General features: G+C 47.1%; 1 protein-coding gene and 1 long non-coding RNA gene across 2 annotated transcripts in view; one reads left to right on the top strand and one right to left on the bottom strand.

The window, feature by feature from the left end:
• Positions 1–2,990: 2,990 nt before the first annotated feature.
• LOC144158289 (uncharacterized) lies at positions 2,991–18,421 on the bottom strand. The gene is made up of 5 exons (XR_013320007.1): positions 18,112–18,421; positions 17,559–17,713; positions 10,854–10,967; positions 6,270–6,393; positions 2,991–4,615 (listed from the first exon to the last, which is right to left on the bottom strand). It is a non-coding gene; the product is annotated as an uncharacterized LOC144158289 (long non-coding RNA).
• A 1,476-nt stretch (positions 18,422–19,897) lies between these two features.
• Positions 19,898–21,484, top strand: part of LOC144158287 (EGF domain-specific O-linked N-acetylglucosamine transferase-like) — a 66,823-nt gene continuing 65,236 nt past the window's right edge. Inside the window, exon 1 of the mRNA XM_077689085.1 lies at positions 19,898–20,022. Within this exon, the coding sequence (XP_077545211.1) occupies positions 20,007–20,022 (16 nt within the window). The 5' untranslated portion in view covers positions 19,898–20,006. The remainder of the gene's footprint in view (positions 20,023–21,484) is intronic.

Here is a 21,484-nt window from a genome sequence, read left to right as displayed (position 1 = left end):
CAGCAGCAGCCAAGAGAAAGAAGCGTGCGTGTACCGCCCTGCTGGGAAAGCAGCCAGGACCAGGGCAACACCTCGTGCAGTGCTTAAAGAAGAGCACAGGGCACGCTTCACATGCAGCTTCCTCCGCAGTCGGCCAGTGACAGCAGAGGGTGCGCCACGGTCTACAGCAGCAGCACAGCCTGCACGAAAAAGGAAACGCCCCCATCAAGGCACCGGGAAGTGCACAGTGCTGTGCACGCCTCCCCGGGGATGCCTCCCTGGCCTGGTTATTTGAAAACAGTGCGATAAGGGGGGATGCTGGTCTTGAGGACCGAGAATTTGCCAAAAAATCAATTTTCTGTATTAATTTTATTTGCAGTCTACAGGTCCCAAAGAATGTACCTGTATCATAAGCAGTATCATAAGTATTCACAAAGCTGTTGCCCTTTGAAGTCGCCTAAATGGCCATTTTTGCCTATGTTTGCAAACTTTGTGCCCTGTTTTCTCAGAGCCAATTTTTTTCCCACGTGGTCAGCTGTCGGGTACAATATCTTGGGATGTACTAGTTCGATTTACATCATTTTTGCTGCATTCGAAAGCTTATGAACAGAACAGTGCAATAAAAGCACAATTGTATAGAATGTCTTTTTGCTGGCACAAGATTTTATGCAGTTAGTTTTACAAAAACATTGTAAATTGATCACCCGACATACGAATTTTACAGCGTTCACAGAAACCATGCTAAAATTACTGCAGTGGTATGGTTGCACTCCCTGGTTCTATTAGAGCACAAAGGGATAAAAGCTATTTGAGTATTTCATAGGTATATAATGAAAAAATTGCCCGAAACAGAGTGACATAACATGTTGCACAACTCTAAACTTACACCCCATAGACGAAAACTGACTGCATATTTGTGCTCAGGATGTTGAAATACACTCAATGTGTAAATCTCAAGCACATAGGTTAAAAAATAACACAAATGTCCTCAAGACCAGTGTCCCCCCTAAAACAGGACCACGAAGAAAAGAACCAGACAGGACGAGCGCTGACTATCAACTGAGCACTTTATCGAGTTTAACTGAGCAGGAACTGAGTTTAAGAGAGCACTTTAATTCCTTGAAAGGCACACCTACATCTCATTTGTTGGATCACTGTTGTTCATGTTCCTCGTGCACCTGTCAGTCCCATTTAGATAAAAATCGTTGCGCTGTTCCGTCATCCAGTCAGCTTAAGCGAGAAATTAAGAGGCTTTTAACAAAACCAGGCTTGGTGAAAAGTGCGTTAGTCAGGCCTCCAAGTATCTCCACGAGAAAGAAGTGGCTTTTCTTGATTGTTGTCAAACGCCGGAGCAAGGGCAAATCCTTCCTGTTATCTCTTTCAGTGTTTGGGTGTGATTGTCACCATAGGTATTTCAACATTATTTGGAAACTCGCGTACTATTTCGAAATTCACGTTCTTTGGGGTTAAATCTACAGATGTACTAAGTACTAAGATGTACTAATGTACTAATACCCACAGTTTAGTTTAGACAGTATCACAATCTCAACTCCAACGCGTTAAAAATGACGCTTATTTCAAGCAGGTAATCACGGGGACATCAGGGTTTCCTAGAAAAGGCTGTCCGAAATTCAGCATTTGTTTGGAAATGATTCAGCAATGAGACAATAAAGAAAATGGATAACTTCCAAGAAATGCAACATTTTATGCACAAAAGCTGGTCATGAATTTTCACTCATTCTTGTTAACAAACATTATCATCTGCTTGCGCAACATGCCGATCTTCATTCGGTACTTGACTGATCGCTGAACGTCTGTCAACTGGGAGGAAGTTCCCAAGACAACACAATTTCCATTAGCTAGGCACAACAATGTCAGCACAGCAGTAATACACCTCAATGAGTTCGGAAGCTGTGTTTTTAGGGCTTTCTTCCAGCAAGTACTGGTTGAAATTTGCGCAGGTTGCCACAGTGCGCAGGTTGCCACAGTGAAAAAAGGCCCGTCCGGGGAGAAATCGGGTTATTCTCCTAGAAACATGCTTGGGGTGTAGGAAACGGGTAAAATTGGATGTCACCCGAAAACGAACAACTCTAGATACGCCGTGTGGCATGCCAAGCACTTGTCTGCGGTGAAGTCCCGTCGCACGCTTTGTAGCGACTTTACTTTCACCAGAAGTACAGTGAACTGGAACGGGCGTTGTGGACTGCATACGAAGGGTTGTCTGCACTACTGTTGGCGCAGCTGGACGGATTGCAGGACGTACAAACCTCAGGTTGCCAACGCGTCATTTGCTCTCCGCTAAAATTAGCAAAACAAATTTTACACTCAGCTACGCATTCTGGTGCAGCATGGCGCAATCTGCACGGATTTTATGGATTTGACGCAGTCTGGCTCAGAAATGTAAAGTTGCATCAAAATGGCACAATTGGAGCAGCTACTGCACCCCTGTATCAGCAACCACGTGCCAAGTAAAATCGAGGAGCCTGGCAAACAAAATGCACGAATTACAGGAGAGATCGTCTACGCCAAGAGGAAGGTAAAAGGGCCTGGAAAGGCACATGAAGCAAATCCTTACAACCAAGCGCAAACAGACTTGCCACAACCATTAGCATTGAAAATCTCAAATGCAGACAGCAAAGGTTTCCCTGTTTTGTGAAGAGTGCTCCTACAAAACTTTGGAGTCACTTGAGCCTTCAGAAACGTAATGAAAAACTTGCATGGCTTGAAGACGTCAAAATGGATAGCTTGTTCAATAATTACAATGGAACACCGATAATACAACTTTCAAAGGACCACGTGAAAGCGTGATACGAACGGCGGATAAATGCAGGCCTAGTAGACTAGTCTCACACAACTGGTGGGCTAAGAACTCTATAAACTACTATATTTAGCGCGTTATCGCATAATTTGCGAACCATTAGCTAAAATGACAAGTTTCTTGAAAAAAAAAAAAAAAACGCTTATTTTTGTGCCCCCCCCCCCCCTCCCCCTCTCCTTTACAGTGTCTGCGCTATATTCGGGAACAAGTTAAGCACAGCAATAGCTAATATACGGTATCACTCCGCCTAAGCGACGGACCCGGATGTCAACGAGTACGCGCGTTTTGAACGGAGATGCTATGAATGCGTGATATCGTCTGCCTTTCCTCGCATAGTTTGTCTGCCGTCGCTGCAGTACTTTATAAGCCTATTAAGCGCAGAAAATTATGGAAGTGGCTCGTGCCAAGTTCAAAATATTCCCAGTAACGCACTAATTGCGGCGCGTGGAGTAACATCCGGCTGCGGTGATGAGGCACAGCAGCAACTACCGTTGCCGTTCTTAAGTTGCAACCGAGTATAGCCCGCCAGCCCTGAGCCTCACAAGCAAGATTTGCTGGGTAGGCCCACGCGGCTGAGCAAATTGAGAAGGGGAAAGCGAGTGTGAAACTGCCAAGGCCAAGTGAAAGGACGATTGTACGAGGTGGCGACAGAAGAAAGGAGGTAAAGAAAGGACTGGAGCAGGGTTCGTACAGGCTTCAAAAGCAAAAATTCAAGGGTTTTAAAGGACTTTCAAGGACCAGAAAACACATTTTCAAGGTTCCCATCTTATGTTTTATCTGGGATTATTTAACTCTTTTTCAACACAATGCAAAATTTTGATATTGCCTAATACCTAAGTATATTAATGCACATTTAGATAGGCACTATGGGTTCATGAATGCTCCCCCAGCTTTATTTTTATTTCATAGTTTGTATTTAGAGGTTTTTCCTATTTCTTGGTGTTTTGCTGAGGCTGTTTGATTTCAAAACTTAGTTAATGTTCCCTGCATCTCCTGCTTTGTCAGCAAGAGTATCAGCTGGAATTGACTCAGCAAGTGTGGCTGCAAGGCAGGATGAACTATGTACACGTCCACCATTTGCACGTAAAAGCAAACGTAGATGGAGCGTATGAGGAACAGCAAACATGCAATGAAAGGCCGTCCACAGACTAGATAAAACATGCAAGATAGAGAACAGAAGCCGGCTTTCACGGGATTGCATCGTGACATGAATTCTTTTGAGGAGTGCTGCTCCCAACGTTGCCTCGTAATAATGAGAACCCACAACCGTAATTTCACGCAATACACTGAAACTTGATTGTTACAACGTTTCTTTACATTTTTAACACCTAAAATTCACGACGAACACTTTAAATTCTTGTGAAAAGGTAGGGCCATTGGTTCTCTCCAGAAAAATCAAGGGTTTTCAAGGACCATTAAAATTCCAGGACTTTCCAGGCCTTGAAATTTACACTTCTAAATTCAAGGGTTTTCAAAGTTTTCAAGGACCTGTGCGAACCTTGTGGAGTGACAACGCGGGTTTGAATTACTCATAAGCAGACAGCAGAAAGAGGGGAAGAGAGACCATTGTGAAAGGAAGAAACTTGGATCGAGCAGGCGAGGAAAGCTTAGTATCGCTGCGGGGTTGCATCGTATGTGTTTTCACGTTTGTTCGCCTGGTGGGAGCTTCAAATCAGCGGTCCGGTGGCCACCCGGACTCCGACTTCTCACGGTTGGTGCGCTGACGTTCTGCTGCCACACGGGGCCGTCAAAGGTGAACTCCTGCCTGCAGTACCCAGCCCGCTTGCTTGCGTCTCTTCAGCAAGTGGTCTGGCCGGCCTGCAAACGTTTGCACATCAAGCAGCGCCAAACAGGGTTAAGAATAAAGAAAGGTCGGGACGAATGGCAAAAACGCCAGTTCATTCCCGCCAGGGTTTTTTGTATGATGTGGACCACGTGCACTCGAGCGTTGTATAATCAGAGTTTTTAATGCATCGTTTCTATGGGGAGTTTGCCGGGACGCGTATATGCGTCTCCTAGTCAGTACAGCCAGCCGTCACCTGAGCTAGCTTATGGGGGTTATATCACAGCATAAACGTACCTAAAGCATACAAAACCCCCCCGACCTACATTAAATAACAGCCAAAACGGACCGGCAATGGTTGAAAACCATGGTGTAGAAAAACATTCAACAAAATAGCCGAAACTGACCTAAGAGGGAAAAAAACCCCAAAAACGTACAAGAAGCAGTAGCTGAAACTGACCAAAAGGCAACGAAAATACCCTAAACGCCATTCATAGTGCATAAAGACGTCATAAATAGATTACATGCGTGATAACCAATGTTAGTATTCAAATACAACAAACCCTTGAAAAAGAAAAAAAAGCGGTAATAGGATTTGAACCCGGGTTATGATGTTTGCTTCGCAGAAACGGAACAACTACACTAAGAGACCAAGTGGTTCTGAGCAGTTAAATTGAGGGCCACAAGCACGTGAACATAGTTTCAAACATGCCCCTAGATGGTGCAATGTGTCGCTTGGCTGTGCTGACTAGGAAACGCCTATACGCTGCCGGGACCACGGTGATCCATCGTAAGAAGCAGGTGACTATTATTGGGGTCCCAGCAGTCCGTCTCTGCAGTCGACAACGGCAACTTGCCACACAGGGGCCCCTGTACCCACAAGGACATAGGCTTTCTTGCAGCAATCAAAGCTGCATTACCTAACCTTTCACTCACTTAAGATGCAAAGAAAGACCTTATTTCACCTAAAGGATACTCTCAAATAGGTTTCAAAATACTTACGCTCAATTTTTATCGAGCCCAGTGATGGGTAGGATACCCAAAGAATGGAACCTGGCTAAAATGATTCCCTTGCACAAATCGGGGGGAAAAAAAAAACTGACATTTCCAATTTTAGGCCCCTTTGTTGCAAGATCCTTGAATGAAGAATCTTCAGGCACGTGACTTGAACGTGGGCAGCCCTCTCGGCGCCCTCGCCCACCTGTCTCACAAATGGGCTCTCCACGACCACACCACTGTTTGAGCTAACCCACGCTCATCCAAAGCGCTTGATCGTGCCCCCCACAGAGAACTGATCCAGGAAACTTGAACCCACGCTAGGCTCATTGTCAACTGGCTCAGCTTGACCAAACTGACCAATGGATACCATTATGCACGTGTCCAACACGTCCGGAGTACCACAGGGTGGAGTCCTGGCCCCAGTTCTCTTCCCATTCACATCAATGATCTGCCCTCCCAATCAAAAGCAGACGATAATTTCATCTTGTATCGAGATGAATCGACTTCCCGGTGATCACAAAATTCCAAAGGAGACATCTATTTCTAAGTGGCGTGACAGCAAAGTTGACAGTCTAGACCTACCTAGCCATAAACGTACAAAAATCTGCGCTTCTAATTATGGTACCTGTGACTTCTCGTGCACAATAAACGACAGCCCACACATGAGGAGAATAACTGCTTAGGACTCACTGTAACTCATGACGACATTGGATTCTTCCTATGGCACCGCCTCCATCTTGTGCTGCTGGCTTGGAACACATTCGTGACATACATCCTAGAATATCACAATGTTGTTTGGTTTCCTCTTGAAAAACTGCATATTAACAAAGTTGAGGAAAGCGGCTAGGTTTATACACTTGAATTCTGCTACAATAAATTCCGCCTCAGCGAAATATTTACATTTCCCTGACAGCTAGCCACAGAAGTGACTGCAGCAAAGTCCTTGCCACAACAAACCATGTATCAGGCTTCTTTTCACTTTAACAAAATTTTCTATCACTGGAGCTGGGCTTGAAAATTCATTTTACTATGAAATAAGCACAACGCCAGCCACGTGGAACTTTTTGTACACCAGGCCACTTCACTAAATACGAACCACAGATAGACGCCGCTGTTTGGCGGTGATAATGTCTTTCCACAAGGGGTCGGCGTGGTTTGCCAAACCAATATGTACTGCTCGTGCTGTGACGTCAGCGTGACCTGGGAGGAGCAGTGCAGCGAGCGGAGGCATGCAAATGGTGTGGCCCACCCTTCCGGGGCCTGTGACCACAGATGGCAAAATTACTTTTAAAAAGTAATTAAATTACATTACTCATTACTTTCGTAAAATTTAAAATGTAATTAAATTACATTAGAAATTACACGTGGCCGAAAGTAATGACATTACATTACTATTACTTTTCAAAAGTAATGAAATTACTTTGCAATTACTTTGACAAAATTTCATCATTCGACAAACGGTTCGCGCGCTCCGTGCTTATCCCCACCGGATGAAAAAAACGCGCCTTCCCAGCAGCGGGCTTACACCAGTGACCGGTGTAACGAAGCCCTGAACACAATCTGCACGTTTTTGTCTAACCCGACTGACTGTCGCCATGGCCTTCCTGGAACGCATGAAAATGGAGTGAAGAGGCACGAGGAAGTAAGCAGAGCTCTCATAGAAGCATTGTTTCCTTCGCGTTCGTACTCTACTTGGCCAACTTTTCTTGGTCAACTTCTTACGCCATCAGAGAGGCGGACAGGCTATATCGTAGTCAAAAGTAATTACGAAAGTAATGAGTAATTTCCATAAAATTACTGGCCTCAAGTAATTTATTACATTACTAAATTACCAACACTCAAGAGTAATTTATTATATTACTCATCACAGCAGAAAGTAATTTAATTACTTTAATATAATTACTGTAATTTCATTACTGGCAAGTCTGCTTGTGATGGCTTGCTGGTTATGCACCAATGGCGCAGAATCCCTGCTTTGCACAGGGCACTCCCAAGTAATGCAAGCGCCCAAACTCTCGCGGTTCAAAGGTACGAGAATGCAGAACATGGCTGACCTGCTTCAACTGTTCCCGGTCACCGACCTGCCCCTCTTCCCTTCCCATGTGTCCATGCTGTGCCGCCAGGAGCAGCTGTCATGACTCGCAGTTTTGCACTGTCCCAAAATGCTACCCTCAAACATGGAAACCTTGGCAAATGCAGTCGAACGCGGATATATTGAACTCCAAAGGGATTGCGAAATAGCTCAATATACCGATGATTCGAAACATAAAATATGCCTGTCTGAAGATTATTGGATAACTCTGCACATCACCGAGAGCTTTTCGAAATTGTGACAAGGGGTAGCCCACCGATTTCTTCTTCACAGCACAGAAAATTCAAACCGCAGCGCAAAGACCACCGCACTTTACTTCACTCTTTCATTACCGCGCCTATTCAAATCGATCACTGGTGATCGATGATTTATATTGCCTATTTCGACATGTTGTAGTCATTTCTCGTACACCTAATGCGGCCAGCGGTTAGTCTAGGCACTGCACTTTTAGGATCAGTTTAAATTTTCCCGCTCCGGCGACACTAAGATTTTTGACGGCGTTTTTTGCGAGCTGAGATGCGCGTGTTTTGAGGAAGGGGGCGTGGCTGCTGCACTTGACAAAAAAGGATGCAGATCGTGGTTAGGCAGCATTACCATAATATTTTTTGTCAAAAGGCTCCCGGTAAGTCAAGTACCAAATAATGTTGTCAGCTTTGTAATCCGACAGCATTGAGAGGTGATAATTACTTGAAAATGATACCAGCTATTCACTAGTGATCTTTAGTTCGGAGAAAGGGCAGCTTTATTCTGCCAAAGCTTTTTTCTGATGGTCCCCCCCCCCCCCCCCCCCCGCATGTCTAGCAAGTGTGCCTGGCATTTTCAGCCAGTTTCCAGCAGTTTCTGTTTCGTTTTTGTGTTGCGAAATTCATATTTGGCACTACTATGCAGTTACCCAACTACAAACTCATTTGCCATGGCGCCTCCGTTGCCCGCTACTGCTCCTCGAAACAAGCGTGCCGCTCGTACTGCCACTTTACCCACGCCTTACTTCTGCGATAACAGCTTCCGCCGAAAGTCAAAAGATAACACCAAGTTGTCGGGTATCAGTTCAGACAAGGAGAACGCTTCCAATTGGCCTTGAACACTTCCAGCTGTTCACCAGCCAGTTTCAATTTCATACGAGGGTATTAAATACGCAACTAATACGGAAACTGGACTCGCCAACCGCTCAGATCGTCAGGATGCTCCGCCGCATTGCCAGCCAAAAACACGGAATGAAGGAACAGGACATGCTGAATCTTGTTCAAGCTTTTGTAATAGTATCACGAATTACGTACGTCGCCTCCTACGCCACCCTTCTGGCCGCAGAAAGGCGGAAGATCGATACCATTATACGAAAGGCCTTTAAACAAGCCCTCGGACTTCCGGCAAGCACTTCTTCGTCTCGTTTGATGGCGCTAGGGGTGCACAATACCATAGATGAGCTTACAGAGGCGCACCTGAACGCCCAGAAAGCGTGGCTAAGCACTACCCCGACAGGCCGGCACGTACTTATGAACCTGGGATACCCCCCTTTAATGGAAATGGAGAATGCCGAAGACATTCCACCGGAAATTAGGTCGAAGCTAAAAATTGCTCCCCTGCCAAGAAATATGACCCCTCAGCACCATGAAGCAGAAGAACAGCCAGGGCACAAACCCTTGAACGGCTGTACTGTCACTCAAAGACAACAGTATTCACAGACGCAGCGGACTACGCACGTGAAAATACTAAAACAGCGGTTGTTGCCACCCCCACTGATCTTATTACTAGTGTCACCCTTCACCAGGCTACCATCCTCGAAGCGGAAGAAGCGGCGCTCGCATTAGCAATAACCCAGACCAAAGCCAAGATTATTATTACAGACTCGCAAGCGGCGTGTCGGAAGTACATAGCCGGAAGGATTTCCACAAAAGCCCTACGGATCCTAGTCCAAAACCCCCCTGAAAGAACAGTCAAAATCATTTGGAAGCCTGCCCACTCATCCCTTTGCGGCAATGCAGCGGCTCACGCTCACGCCCCAGATCTTGCTCGCCGGGCACCGCAAGAGGACGATGAGAGGACCAGACACTCACTTATTACATACAACGACATCACCCAACACTACATGCTCACACGACGCACCTTCCCGCCACCGGCAGAAAAATTAACAAAAGAACAACAAGTCACCCTCCGACAACTTCAAACAAATACATTTCCACATCCCACACGGCTACACGCCATTCACCCCACAATATACTACCCGCTGTGCCGGCACTGCGGCAACCCAGCAACGCTCTTCCATATGGTTTGGGCATGCCCTTCAAACCCAGACCTTGCACCAATTCCCAGTCCTACATACGAGCAGTGGGAGAGTGAACTTGCCAGCTCGGACCCAAGTAAGCAGCTCTGGCTTGCTGAAAGGGCGAAGACAGCAGGCCACATGAATGGAGTCCTGGACTGAGGACCCCGCCCACTTACAAGCTCGAGGGATCTGTCCAATAAAGTTTTCTCCTCCTCCTCCTCCTCCTCCACTGATAAGTGATCATCAGAACGTTAACAAGCATCCACCAAAGAGTTTGGCTTTCAACTCCAAGCAGATTTTTTCGCATCGCTTGCGTGCCTTCAATATTGTACTGAACAAGGTGTTTTTACATCACGTGGAGGCTAATTGGGGGCTTTAATAACGTCAAACCACCAGATTTCTTCAAGAGAACCATCCAAAATAGCAAAATTTGAAACAGTGGTTGGGCTTCACCACAAGGCACGGGCACCACGCGGGATAACATTTTCTTTTATATCTGACAAATTGTACCGCGCAACTCAATTTTTTTTTTCTAGAACGGGTTTTTGAAATGTTTACCTACAAAATGTATATTCTAATTTTTTTTCTACTACATGGCAGTTTATTATATGCAACTTACTTTTTTTTATTTTCTTCGACGCCTGGACAAACATTTCGAATTCGATAATTTTTTTCGCAATCATTATTTATGGAAACATTATTAAAAGTGCTTTTTTGGAAAGCGCGTGGAATCATCTGCATTTTATGTCACTGCAATGTGTGCCTAACCAATTAAGTATTATAGCACAGAAAAAATGTTTTGTTAGACCCCTCAAAATTGGTCAATTTTCCGTGGTAACGAGAGAGTTCATGGCGCAGGTGCACAAAACAGAACAATGACGACAGTGGCTTTTGCGGATGTCAGCAAAGCATGGCTCACTTGGTTTTGTGAATGGCACTGGAACCGCGGGGTCTGGCAAAGTTTGTCAACACAAGAAGCTGGGCTTTGCTTGAAGGTGAACATTTGGCAGACTTCTGTCTGGCTGGGAGGTCACTAAGGAGAAATTGAATTAATGCACTTTTCTTGCACGCTCAGACATGCTTGGCACCCAGGGAGAAAGAGGTGCACAGAAGGCCAACCCGCGGGGTGCGCAGGACCACTAGCAGGTCACAATATCAGGTCATAGACTTTTTAAATAATAACGAGGAGATTTAAGTACTTATTAAAGAGTTTAAAACCATAAAACTGTTTAAAAAACATTTGCTTCAGGTATTGCTACAATGATATGCCTAGTTTTCAATGCAATAGCAGACTATAATTTTCGTGGAAAGAGTGTTACGTTTGCGTTTCTTACTTTAATAATGCTTGTTTTTTATGTTTAAGTTGAGTAACTTTCTGTGTTAAACTGGACTTTCTTGTCGTTTTTTCACTTTTAATTGAGCTGTTAGGCTCTATTAAATGTGTGCATGTCATGCTTTTTCAATCTTTTCTGCTGATTTGTAAATTAATGCGGTAAAATTGTTAGTGGATGGTATGTGTGAGTGTATATTTTTATTTCTCTTACGATGGCATTTTCCTTGTTTTTTGGGCTTCGAAAAATGTGCTAGCTATGTTGTTCCTTTTCTTCATGATATAAGAAAATATTGTGTATATTTTTTTCTTTTCATTTGATTTTGTGATGTGTGCTGCTCCCGACTTCGGTGCAAGCTACTTTGGGAGGAAGGGCCTCGTCAGGCTGTAGCCTTTTGCCCTCCACCTAGTGTGTAAATGTACTTTCACCTCTTGAAATCTTTCAAATAAAAAGAAAATTGCACGGTTTCATTCTCAGGGCAACGAAATTCTCACAGAAGTAAATTTTTCGGCTTTCCCCTGCAGCTTCTCTATTGCAGGCTTGGGCTGTGCCTTTCCTACACCCATCCCCCAGGAGTTGGGGCTACACCCTCCTCTGTCTTGCTCACTGGCAGAGCAGGGCAGCAGCAGGCCCCGAGACTCGCGCCATGACCACTGGGAGACCCCCCCCTCACCTCTGTCAACCGCAGTACGGGTGCCTGTCATAACGAAGGCTGGGCGCACTACCGGCATTCCGGTGACGTTCAGAAAATCCCCTCGCTACCCATTCAAAAGTGACAGGGCAACCAGCAAATGTTTCTAAAACATCAGCTATTCAAAGAGCATGAGAAATTCTGGGTGCTTCCTAAGTGCGTTTAAGTTCCACATACTGTACATGCGCATCCATTCAAAAGTGCACTAGCATTTGATGAAAGCTTGCCTACAATCTCTTTGAGCCCATGGGCTACATATGTGTCTCCCCAACAAGTGCTGACGGGTCACTCTGTTCCCTGCTCAGTACAGTACTCGCATCAAGTACAAATCTTCCCTGCACTATATGTCACTCTATTATTACGCTGATGGGCTCCGCTTGTGTTACAAGAATGAATGCCGCATTCCTTTCACAGCCTGCAAAAGATGGACTACAGCAACAGAGGGGAGCCCGCGCCTTGCCATAAAATACACAACCACCTAAGGAATGAAGAGAAGTGGCCTCAAAATGCTGACAACGAGGAAAAGGAGCACCAGCCAGATGTGCTTTTTGAACAGTGTCCCCTTGCTTGGTGCAGTCGTGACTGAGCCTTGCCATCATTTTGGACAGGCGAGTGCGAGTACAGGTGAGTGCGAGCCCTATGCGCGTTGAGCCCCGCTCACCACTCGCGAGTGCACTCGTGCTACTACCGCCATTTGCAGGGGTGACGGCGGTGAGCACCCCTATTGCGCTTGCACTCGCTGTTCGCTATTCGTCGCAGGAGCCGCTCGCTGTGATGACTTTTAGTGGCGGGATCGCTTTTAGCTTCGGAAATATGTCGTCACTGAGCTGCTGCTATGGGGCACCCTAGAATTAATTCTCTGGTGGCGTGTTGATTTAGAAATATGATTTGGATGGCCTTCTGACGCCGTAATGCACTAATCATGTTCTGTTTAATGACTTGTAAAGGCTCTGCTACACACACTCACGTGCGAGGGGAGACGACCAGTGGTGCGTGTGAGCGCGAGTGAGTGTGAATGGTCACGGCGAACGGTGAGCGTGAGCAAGTGCGAGTGGTGACGGCGAGCGGTGAGCGCAAGTGAGTGTGAATGGTCACGGCGAACGGTGAGCGTGAGCAAGTGCGAGTGGTGACGGCGAGCGGTGAGCGCAAGTGAGTGTGAATGGTCACGGCGAGTGGTGAGCGTGAGTGTGAGTGAGTGCTCGAGGAAAAATATATTTTTCTGTGCGAGTGCGAGTGATCGACGCCCAGTTTTGCCGAGGCACGCCGTATTTACTCGCGTAATGAACCCACTACTTTTTTCAGAAAATTTGGCACGAGGGCTCATTATGCGGGAAAAAGTTGCCGCAGATTCTAAAAGCAGAAATTTCAGAAAATAAAGATGCTAAAAGAAGTGCTGTAAAACATGTCGGTAATTATGTAACCAAACTTCTTTTCCATTCACAACGTGCTAGTGGCCACCAACTCAACATCGTCCCCTGCATGCCACCGGGCTGTCCCGTTCACGGAAATCGGTTGGGGATTTGCGCTCGTCATTGGCCCACAGTGCATCGGCTTCTGAGCCGTCGGGACACTCTAAAGCTTCTTTTCCCACACCGTGAAACTTCCCTTCTTTGGGCACACGAAGCTCGCCTCAAACCCCGTTCACCGTCCAAACAAAAACATCTCGTTTTCACACGTAGTGTGCCACCAGTGCGTCAACACTGAAGTGCTTTCCATATGCTTCAACGCATGCTCCACTACATTCAGTTTAGAACCGGCTCGGTAGCTCATGCACTGACCCATCAAACGCAGCGCACCAGGAGCACAAAAAGGAGGCCGGAACACAGCTGAACAACGAAACCATGAAGCGTAGTGGCAAAGCACCGCATAGAGCAGGGAAGGAGTGCGGAATGTGTTTGGTGCTTTGTTAGCAGGCGGCGCTCCACAAGCGCGCAATTTTTAAATTGTGAGCCACGGCATTTCCACTCGCATCTCCGGCTACTGTTGAGATTTTTTTTTTTTTTTTTTTTTGTTAGAATGCTTTTTTGGTGTTTCTGCCCGTACGGTGGCATGATATCAAGGTACTGCGATCGTCTACGTCATCAGCAACCATGCCAAGATAAAAACATTGAACAGTACCTTTTCTATTCCAGCCGGGTTTTTTTATGCAAGACAACAAGAAAGTAAATTCTCAAAAAGAAAAGTGAGGGGGGGATTCATCATGCGGGTAAATGCGGCATTTTTGGGCCGTCTCAATCGGCGCGCTGCCGTTTTTCCTTTTGTCCAGTGGTTAATGTTATTCTACCATGAACCACCCGGCCAACCAAGTGGGAATACTGAGAGTCAGTCATTGAAGCCAGCTGCCTCAGCATGTGCAGGAAGAACACGCAACACCAGGCTGTCCACTGCACTCCAGTTACATGAAGACAAAACACAAGTTTGGTTCATTCAAAAGATTGCCTCGTTAGAATGATACTGACACCACTTTTAATGTAAACTTACCTCAAATAAGCGATATAATTAGGAAAATAGGGGAATGGCCATGCGACCCACTCACTCATTTCCTGCAACAGAAGCTATGATGTCATACCAACCAGCGCTGCAATTGGCGAAGGCCGACAGAAGCAAACGCAAATTAGGCAGAGCTTATGAGCTCGCAGAACGAGCTATTTGCGCTTAAAGGGGCACTGACACAAAAATTTTGCATCTTGTTTTTTTTGTTGCGGTAAGTAGCTAGTGACCTACTTATAACCTGTAGAAACCTCATTTGCTTCAGCGTGCGACGGTTGTTTAATTAGAGGCATTTTCAAAGCGGCCAGCCGCAGTTTCGGTTTCAGCGAGTGCCGCGAAACGATGGATTCGCCGGCCGGTCTGCCTACAGGTCCGCCTACAGATGTGTTCGGCTCAGCACTGCGGCGGATATTCGAGTGCCGCTCTCGTAATCGGTGCAGATGACAATTTTTAATGCAACCCGCCATCGCATCATTAACTCCTTTCTCATGTAAGCCACCATGGTCGGGACTTGGGGACAATTTCGTGCAGCGGTAACAAGCTATCACTCGAGGTACTTGCGCCGGCCTGGGCCACTTCGCGGCCGTGGCCGCCGCCTGCACAGCGACCGTGCGGCTAGATCAGTGAGCTTTTCATGCCTCCGGCGCGTTTTCGCATCCAATGGTAATAAACAGTAATAGAAACAGAGTGCCTGGAATCGCTGTAGAACTTTGGTCGCGGCCAGCTGCCCGATTAGCTGACGAAATCACAGCGCCTCCGCCGCCAACGATCGGGTCGTTCGTTCTCGAGAGCAGAAGCTCCGCCCTCCGGCCCTCCGATTGGAGCGGCGAGCCAGGCGAGCCGGCAAAAAACGCCGGTAGTGCGGAAGCGGCAAACACAAACTCGTGACGTGTTTGGATGTTGTTTATTTACAATTGCGCGTGGTCCTCTGCTGGCTGCTCGGTTGCGTTTCGCACACTTCAAAATTGATTTTAAATATGTTCTAGGCTGTATTCGCCGCTGATATTTTGCAGATGATGTATATGTGTTCCCACCAATCTATCTCCGAAGTTATCTCGCCTTCAAAATTTTGTGTCAGTGCCCCTTTAAAGTTAGGGCATATTCTTTTTAAAGCCCTAAGAATGGTGGGACAAACAGTGGAGGTTACGGAAGCACACGTAAACACAGAAGTACTGATGTGTATACTGCTGTTGGTACTGCGCACACTGTGCTTGGTTTAGCTGCACAGCACTGCGGGGCTTTGGGGTTGTCTCAGACGACACTGGCCGACTGACGCGAGGAACGGTGTCTTACGTGGCCATATTTGTCGAGCGAACACTATGTTTCATGAAACGATTATTTTCTGCAAGAACTAAAACAAGACAGGTTTAAATACGGTTAAAAACAAACCAAAGGCAGAAAAAGGCTTGCCACGGTATGGTGGTGCCATCTAGGTTCCCTAATGGTAAACAAGGCTTCCCAATCGGCTGCAGAGCGGTCGGTTCTTGTGACGTCATTGCAGACCACGAAAACACACGATGTAGCGGGAAAATCAAAATTTCCAACTTAAATTGATTAATTTCTCAGTGAATAAAGCTTCGTCTGCATCCTGACATGCGCTGGAGACACTACAAAACATAAAATCTCTTGAATAAAACAAAACTTGTATTTTGTCTTCATCTCCCCTTTAACAACTGAACTAGAGGAACAAACAAACAGCACTGGAAGAAAGTTTGGCAGGAGGAGGAAAAACTTCCCTTGGCCCTGGAGAGCAGCAGAAGCCAATGCTTGGGGCTGGGGCACTCACAGCTCCCACCGGGCAGGACACGGGCATTTGGGGCCCCAACCAGTGTTGCAGGCCTGGCTGTGCGCATGCGTTGTCAACAGACCAGGGTTCAACAAGGCAGGAAATTCCCGCATTCGACTCTTTTCAAGTAAAATGAGTTGAACAAAGGATGGTCCCAGTGCATTTAAAACTGTCCTATGGAAAACATCGAACCAACTTTTGGAACATTACCCTCCAATCCCCATTCAACGACTTTTTTTTATCCAGGAAAATCAGTTTGCTTTCTTGGGGCGATTGGGTTTTGTTGAGAGAGTGCAGTCCATAGGTATTTTTTTTTACTGCGCCTGGCAGGTGGTGGTGATGTGGCTATGACCCCTGTAGCGGGTCGCTGCTATGTGGAAATGCACGGGGCAGTCAAAAAAAAAAAAAAAAAGGGAACTGTTACTAATGCAAATGAACCAACGAGCTAACACTATAGAGTCCCCAACGTCACAGCCCGCTTAGGACATTTAGGACAGGACAGGACAGGACAGGACATTAGGATTAGGACATTTCACCACTGTTGCTTCCATAATGCCGCAAAAAAGATGATAGGGCCATTACTGTGCATGTGAATACGGTCTTGTCTGCCCATCGTATTTGTGGCGCAAAAAAGTGCAAATAGATGAACACGTGTTCCAGTTTGTGCGAAACCTGACCTGTCCTGTCCGTCTATGTGTGCTGTTGGAAAAAGGTCTGTCCCTGGTGGTTATTCATGTCAAAAGGTGCCATTCTAGTTGCGGGCCAGTGCTCGATATTGCCACAAACCACGCCTTCTGTATCGTTTCATGCATCTGGCCGTGCCTGGCTGTCCTATTTGTGTTCGAAGCAAAGCATGTTTTCTTCCCTTCATTTTGCGCGCCACAGAAGCCATCTTATTTGATAGGGAGAATGTTTTGCCCCATCATCACTAGACTACAATAACCTTCTTTGATTGGCAGTGTTCTCAATGTAATTCGATGCTTTGGGAAAGGATAACATGGAAAGATAAGTGCCTGTAGAGGAAATTCCGTGGCATTCCATTCACTAACAATTGCCTGTGAGTGCTTCTCCGACGTTTGTGTGTTCTTTTAGTTTATTGAGGGGCACAAATTCGCTCAAAAAAACCTTGTTTACTGAAAGAAGCCTGCATCGTCCTTGGTTTAGTAACAATAATGTTCTTTTTTTTTTTCAAGATGGTTAGGTTAGTCTTTCCCGCTGGTCTACGCTATGTGAACTCTCAACCGTGCTTGGCTCAACTGTTCACATATTCGCTCCAACATTGCAGTGAAGAACTGTGTGCCTTTGCAGGCAGAAAAAAGGGCTCACTTGACACGGCGTGCACTTTCCTCCGGGTGTTTGTTGGGATGGAAGACGAGCAACGGGTGCCCCGGCTGAAGCCACCGTCCACGTAGATGAACCGCCAGGGTGTACAGGTGACGGTAGTGTCACTGCCAGGACCTTTTTACACCGGCATCGCGCGCCTAAAGGAAATACAAAACGAACATAGTACTGAAGTACACAGCAGTTTGAAGAGAAAGAGCAAGAATAGTCGGAACATTGCACTACCGCTCGAGACGACGAACAACGATGCGCCTCGTTGTTTCGCGCAGTGTTGGAACGGGGGGAAAGTGGGGGACTTCTCCGCTTCAAGATGCAGCAACAATCGCCATGCACATTTTCGACTAAATTTACTGACACACCGTTTGGAAATTACATCACCTAATACAAGTGCAGTGCAAACTTTTCACGTGGGCGATGACAGCCACAGCACGAGCCTGCTCAAAACAAACGCGTGCGACTCTCCCCCTCTCTCGTTTTCCTTGACGCAAAAAGTGGAGCTCAAAGGGCATGTTCGCTTTCGTGACCAACGTAGACATACCACTATTCCTGGCGGGCTCCGGGCTTCGTCAATGACGACACCACAGCGTGACGGCGGGTGCGACAGAGTTTTGGCAACTGACAGCTCGCGCACAGGCTCGCGCCAACCTCCGATAAAAGCTTCCAGTTCATCGCGCAAAATACGCACGGTGCTCTTGAGGTGCTTGAACTCGCGGCCACTCAGGGTACACATGTGGACACAGCCTGCACGCCTGGACCTCCGTAGACTACGCCAAAATTGCGAACACCAGCGATAGCAGCAGCAGGAGTGCCATTTTGATCTCCGCTGGGCGCTTTCAAGCGCCCCGCACATGGAGCACAGAAAAGGCAGTCCCTATCCGCACTCCTAGCGCGAATAATGTTTTGAGTGCGAATAACGTTTAAAATAGTCCGCACTCCTAGCGCGAATAATTTTTGAAATTGCGCGCACTTCTCGCTGTTTTCGTGTTGTTGCATGGCACTTTTTAGTCGGCGAAGCGTGCTCAAAGTTGTCGGAGTCGCGTGCGTGCCCCGCATGCGTCGTTGTTTGCCTCTGCGTGTGCTAGGTGTACAGGGTGAACTGTACGTACGTGTGCTGTTTGAACTTTTCTTTTCGTAGTGGAGTGTGCATAGGGGGCTTTAGGAGGGGCAGTGCGCGCAGTGCTGCTATTATTCTTCCATTCGATAATAACGTGCGCTGCAAAACCCATGGAGGAAGAAAAAGAAAAGAAAAACTTTTCTTTCCTCCATGGCAAAACCAGCAAAACCATAGTATGGTTACGTATGGTTGTCTTTTTCACTGTCCCTGTCCCTTGTCCAAATATGCAGCGCACGTTATTATCGAATTCAAGACTATACCAAATAGCCCCTAAACATTATTCTTCGTACTAGTACCTGTGCGTTATGCATCAGTACTTCGGAGATCAATAATCAGAAACACAATCGCATAATCTGCCGGCTGCCGAAGTTGGCCGGCAGTCTCTCCTCGTTGGCTTGCTGCCGCTCTCACGTGATAGCGCCGGCATATGCTGCCTGAGAACGCGCTTTGCTTCACAAGCTGCCGTCGAGCGAAGAGTGCCGATTTGCCGTCAGCCTATTCGTTTAGCTAGGGCATATTCTAGCTTCACTGAAAACGCGGTGTCCCGTTGCGATCTCGCCGGCAGTTTTCTGTCGCGAGTTGGTCGGCCTTTTGCGCTAGGATAGTTATTTGCCGGCAGCTTGGTTTAGCTAAATGTCATATTCTAGGCTGTGGCGGCGCAGATAACCGAAATAACCCACCCGGTCGTGCTCTCAAGGCAAATAATTATTCTGACACAAAATGCCGGCACTCTTCGTTCGCGATGGACAACTGCTCGTTTGCCAGGTCACAGAGCGGCCCGTACGTCTGTGTGTGCGCAACTGTGTGGTGCTGCGAATGATGACGGAATACCATCCCTGTTCTGTGGGAATACTTTTCGACGGCATGTTAATCGTTTGGAGCGTATCTTGTACTAGTTTGGAACCCAGTACGTGCTATCGCTTTATTCACTCACAAAAGCATTTCAGTTATTATAAACCATAACTTAATAGAAGCGTGGAATTGCACATGCGGAAAAGTATGTTGTACCTTGCATTGCTTCACCAAAAATCTTTTTCGTTTCAGCATAGTACAGCGAACTAGTTCACTGTAATTCAAACAATTCAAAGCGTCAAACTTGGCGCCGCAATCGACGTCACGGGGCTGCCATGTGACATTTCTACGTCACAGCTTCAACCGGTGCCGAAAATGCAGCTCCCCTGTTTTTTGTCCTGGCCCCGCGTCGGTCTGTGCGGCGTATGCCGGGTGTGTGCAGTCGCATAAACGCATAAACTCTGCCGTTCACGTTGCATTCTAGCGCCCACGCATTTGTGAGAGGCACCGTCGCCGCTACAAGCGAGATGCATGTCGTACACCGTGAGTTCTGAAATTTCGACAGCTCCTTTGCGAGACCATTTGGGGAACGTCCTAGACGTGCTGTTTGTTGACATGTGACAGACTCGGTGTAAACGACCATAAGACGTCGTGTCCGGTGAAGCCCACCCATTTCCAAAGGCAACTAACATTGACGAAGTGGCACATCGGGGTAATTTCCAGCTGAAGCGCTCTTCTACAAGTGGATGGTTTTATTTCTGGCGTTCGATTTTTGAGGCCTCGGATCTCTACGTTTCACGAAACACTTTCCTTTTCTTTTCTTACAAACCACAACTACAACAACAGCGCGTTGTGAGGTGCAGAAAAGCACTGCAGCGCGCGCCGGGGGTGGCTGGGTCACTGGCGCTCGTGCAGTACAGTCGAAAGCTTTATGACGGTAAACACGGCAGCGCGTGCCGCTCGATGCATGCAGAGCGCCCTGGTGAGAGGCTGGCGCGCTGTCGCAGCTCGGGGGTTTGGCGGGCGCGCTCCCTGAAAGCGCTTTATCGCGGAACTGCCTGCTGCATTAGTTACGCCACAGCATCTGGATATATGAAGACGTGAGGATAACGCATTTTTTGTCACCCAATCGAACAGCAAAAAGCAAATGTTTGAATGTGTTCGCTGGGTTTCTCTCTTGATAAGAGGCACTTGCTTGCACATGTATTCTCTGGAACCGTTTCCAGACGTAGCTACTGCAGCAGACGATGTCACAATCAACCGTTGTCAGGGAGTGGAACCGTCAAATGTTAGAACTATGGAAGTTTACCATCCCATCGCTAAACCGCTCTGCATGTACCAAGCGACAGGTGCTACCCTGCTTACTGTCATAAAGCTTTCGACTGTGCAAGCAGAACAAGCTTCACAGCGGGATGCTGATTGGCGTGGCCGCAAAGTTCAACCAAAGCGCCATTGGGCTCTCGCATCCCCCTATTTAAATGGACATTTTTCCAACACCAGGCCTCCTAGCGGCCACCACGGTGAACTAAAAATGGCACTGAGGCACGCCACCCCAAAAAGTCTTGCTTTCGGGGAACTCGTGCGAGGAATGTCGTTGTCCTGCAGTCCTCCCACACCCACCTGTCACCCGTCCCCTTCATATGAATGTCACGGTAGCAGGTGCACGTTCCCGTGACCAATCTGCAGGGGTCGAGGTGCCCATCTTTCTTTACTTTAATTTTATTTTCGTTACTCCCTCGCTGGTAGCCGTGTGCTCGAAGCGTGATCAGCCTCAAGCGCCTTTGCCCCTTTTCTTTGAAAGCCATTTTTGCGTGCGCATACGGACTCGCCACAAGCTGTCAAAAAAGAGAAAATAAGAACGCGTAGCTCTAGGAAGCATAGCTGCTCCCCACGCAGCAAGCTGAAGGGGCGCCCTTTTATTTATTTTGCCCAAGGAGCCTGCCAAGAATGGCCGACCAGCAGCCTGCACACGTGCAGATCACTACTGGAAGAAGGTCCATTGGGA

The sequence above is a fragment of the Haemaphysalis longicornis genome, unplaced genomic scaffold (genome assembly GCF_048455015.1).
Source record: "Haemaphysalis longicornis isolate Haplotype H1 unplaced genomic scaffold, Haemaphysalis longicornis Haplotype H1 scaffold_10, whole genome shotgun sequence".
In the NCBI taxonomy this organism is placed as follows: domain Eukaryota; kingdom Metazoa; phylum Arthropoda; class Arachnida; order Ixodida; family Ixodidae; genus Haemaphysalis; species Haemaphysalis longicornis.
The sequence above is the reverse complement of the archived record's forward strand: the minus strand, read 5'-3'. Positions and strand labels throughout refer to the sequence as shown.